We start from the raw sequence: 2,967 nt of genomic DNA, 5'->3' as shown, positions 1-2,967 counted from the left end.
TAATCCTGAGCATTACAGAGTATCGCCCCAACATCCCCCCAAAACTGGGTTTGATCCCTATGGTCCTCCCAGCATGCAGGGAGTGGCTTCTGAGCACCAGACAGGAGTAGCTTTTGAGTACCATCACATGTGGTCCCCAAACAACAAAACTATGCATCCTTGGGTGCATATTGCTGACAACCACTGAATGCACTCCAGGGCCTTCCTTACCTTCATATCAGACCTTGTGGTCTTCAGGGGGTCCCACAAGGTGAAAGTGGGGGGGTGTTTGGGAGGCTACCCCATACAAGTGCTGTGGCGAGGCAGGCAGTGGGCTTTGACTGCTGCGCTTTCTTCCAGCAGGCCCGGGCCATCAGCAGCATGTGGCTGCCACGGGTCTCCAGCACTGCAGTGACCGCGCTCCTGCTGGCCCAGACGGGCCTCCTCCTCTTCTTGGTGTCACAACCGCGACCCCAGGTACCCACGGGCCAGCCAAGGCCTGTGCATGTGCTAGTGCTATCATCGTGGCGCTCAGGCTCGTCCTTCGTGGGCCAGCTCTTCAGCCAGCACCCTGATGTCTTCTACCTGATGGAGCCCGCTTGGCACGTGTGGGCCACGCTCCCGCAGGCCAGCGCGCCGGCACTGCACATGGCCGTGCGCGACCTGGTGCGCTCAGTCTTCCTGTGCGACTTGGACGTGTTCGATGCCTACCTGCCCTGGCGCCGCAACCTGTCCGATCTCTTCCAGTGGGCGGTGAGCCGTGCGCTCTGCTCGCCTCCGGCCTGCAGCGCCTTTCCACGCGGGGCCCTCAGCAACGAAGCGGTGTGCAAGCCCCTGTGCGCCCGGCAGCCCTTCAGCGGGGCGCAGGCCGCCTGCCGCTCCTACAGCCACATAGTGCTCAAGGAGGTGCGTTTCTTCAACCTGCGGGTGCTCTATCCGCTGCTCAACGACCCCGCGCTCAATCTGCGCATCGTGCACCTGGTGCGTGACCCCCGCGCCGTGCTGCGCTCCCGCGAGCAGACGGCCAAGGCCCTGGCGCGCGACAATGGCATCGTGCTGGGCACCAACGGCACCTGGGTGGAGGCCGACCCGGGGCTGCGCGTGGTGCGGGAGGTGTGCCGCAGCCAGGTGCGCATCGCCGAGGCGGCCACCCGCAAGCCGCCGCCTTTCTTGCACGGCCGCTACCGCCTGGTGCGCTTCGAGGACGTGGCGCGTGCCCCGCTGCCGGAGATCCAGGCGCTCTACGCCTTCGCAGGCCTCAGCCTCACCCCACAGCTCGAGGCCTGGATCGCCAACATTACCCACGGGCCCGGGCCCGGAGCGCGCCACGAGGCCTTCAAGATCACGTCCCGGGACGCGCTCAACGTGTCCCAGGCCTGGCGCCATGCGCTGCCCTTTGCCAAGATCCGCCGCGTCCAGGAGCTGTGTGCGGGCGCGCTGCAGTTGCTGGGCTACCGGCCTGTGTTCTCTGAAGAGGAGCAGCGCAATCTTGCCCTGGATCTGCTGGTTCCTCGAGGACCCAGCAGCTTCAGCTGGGCGTCATCTGCCGACTCCAGGCCTTAGCGGGGTGTAAGGTCCCCCGGGAAATTGATTGAGCTTGGAGCTGTGGAGCTAGAGGTTCTCTGCTGGAGTAGGAAAGGGCTCAAGGCTCAGGCACCTTGCGTTTGGTTAAGTTTTCACTGCCTTTTCTTTTTTGTTTGTTTTTGTTTTGGGGCCACACCCGGTGACGCTCAGGGGTTACTCCTGGCCAAGCGCTCAGAAATCACTTCTGGCTTGAGGAACCATATGGGACGCCAGGAATCGAATGAGCTCTGTCTTGGGTCAGCCGCATGCAAGGCAAACGACCTATAGCTGCGCTTTCGCTCCAGCCCCTTTTCACTGCTTTTTGACTTTCCTCTGAGCCCAACTTCAAAGCTGGAGTTGCATGTTCCAGAAAGCATCACATATACCCTCTACTTCCAGGCTCAGGGAGATATTATTGAGAGGGGAACCCACTCACCGGTGTTCTTTGCTCCTAACTGGCTCTTCCTAGTTCCCTCAGTATGCAGCATCTACAGCCTGGAAGGGTTGCCTGGCAGGTATGGGAGTAGAAAGAAGCTGTCAAGAGGTGGCCCCTCAATCTGGACCTCCCCACTGAATCCCTCCACCCCCTCAGAGCAGCTTACATTTATATCTACCTGTATCTTCACTGAGAATCCAGACAGTGGGCTGGGGAGATGGTGCATATGTGGAGGGTGGGGCTTGATCCCCAGCACCTCATGGGGAAAAATAAAATCAACAATGGGGGCATGTGTGTGGCTTAGCACAGTTGCCTCATGCTCAGGGCCAGATCCCCACCCAGACCTACCCAATTCCAAAACAAATCAGATGCCTTCTTTTTTGGGGGGTGAGGGGGAGGTCCACACCTGGCAATACTTAGGGGTTACTGACTCCTGGCTCTGTGCTCAGGAATGACTCCTGGTAGTGCTCGGGGGACCATATGGGATGCCAGGGATCGAACCCAGGTCGGTTGTGTGCAAGACAAACGGACCTTCCTGCTCTCACTATAGCCCCTCCCCCCCAAGTCAGATGCCTTCTATCTTGGATTCCCCCTTAGCTTCTCCCCAACTCCCAGGAGGCTCTGCCCTCCTACATACCTGCTCAGGTAAGGTGAGCTCTGATGTGTTCCAGACAAATATCCTGCACAAATAAACGTGATCATTTAGCTGTGTGGCACAGTTGAGTAGGCACAGTTGGACACTTTCATTTTATGGGAGGCCTGAGCTGAACCTGAACATGGTACAATTTCCTGCCAGGTGGCTCCCAAACCTAATCAAACGGTTCATGGTTTATAGTCTATAAAGCTTTATAAGTAAAATAGTAAAAGGGTTTGTCTGGGTCACCGAATAAGGAGAGTTTGGGTCTCGGCCACAGTCAGGTGTTGGGCTTCTAGAATGGGCTCATGCCTTCTGCATAAAGCTCCATTTTCATGGCCGGCGAGGTGGCGCT

At 58.6% G+C, this 2,967-nt stretch overlaps 1 protein-coding gene across 1 annotated transcript; it reads left to right on the top strand.

The window, feature by feature from the left end:
• Nucleotides 1-347: 347 nt before the first annotated feature.
• LOC126027405 (carbohydrate sulfotransferase 6) lies at nucleotides 348-1,553 on the top strand. Its single transcript, XM_049786422.1, has one exon. The coding sequence runs from the start codon at nucleotides 361-363 to the stop codon at nucleotides 1,540-1,542; it is 1,182 nt and encodes a 393-aa protein (XP_049642379.1). The 5' UTR covers nucleotides 348-360; the 3' UTR covers nucleotides 1,543-1,553.
• Nucleotides 1,554-2,967: the final 1,414 nt, after the last annotated feature.

This window comes from Suncus etruscus, chromosome 14 (assembly GCF_024139225.1).
Source record: "Suncus etruscus isolate mSunEtr1 chromosome 14, mSunEtr1.pri.cur, whole genome shotgun sequence".
Classification (NCBI taxonomy): domain Eukaryota; kingdom Metazoa; phylum Chordata; class Mammalia; order Eulipotyphla; family Soricidae; genus Suncus; species Suncus etruscus.
This window is presented reverse-complemented; position numbering and strand designations above follow the sequence as displayed.

What these genes read in the sequence shown, in the direction of transcription:
- LOC126027405 (XM_049786422.1), top strand. Translation starts at nt 361, where the DNA reads ATGTGGCTGCCACGGGTCTCCAGCACTGCAGTGACCGCGCTCCTGCTG.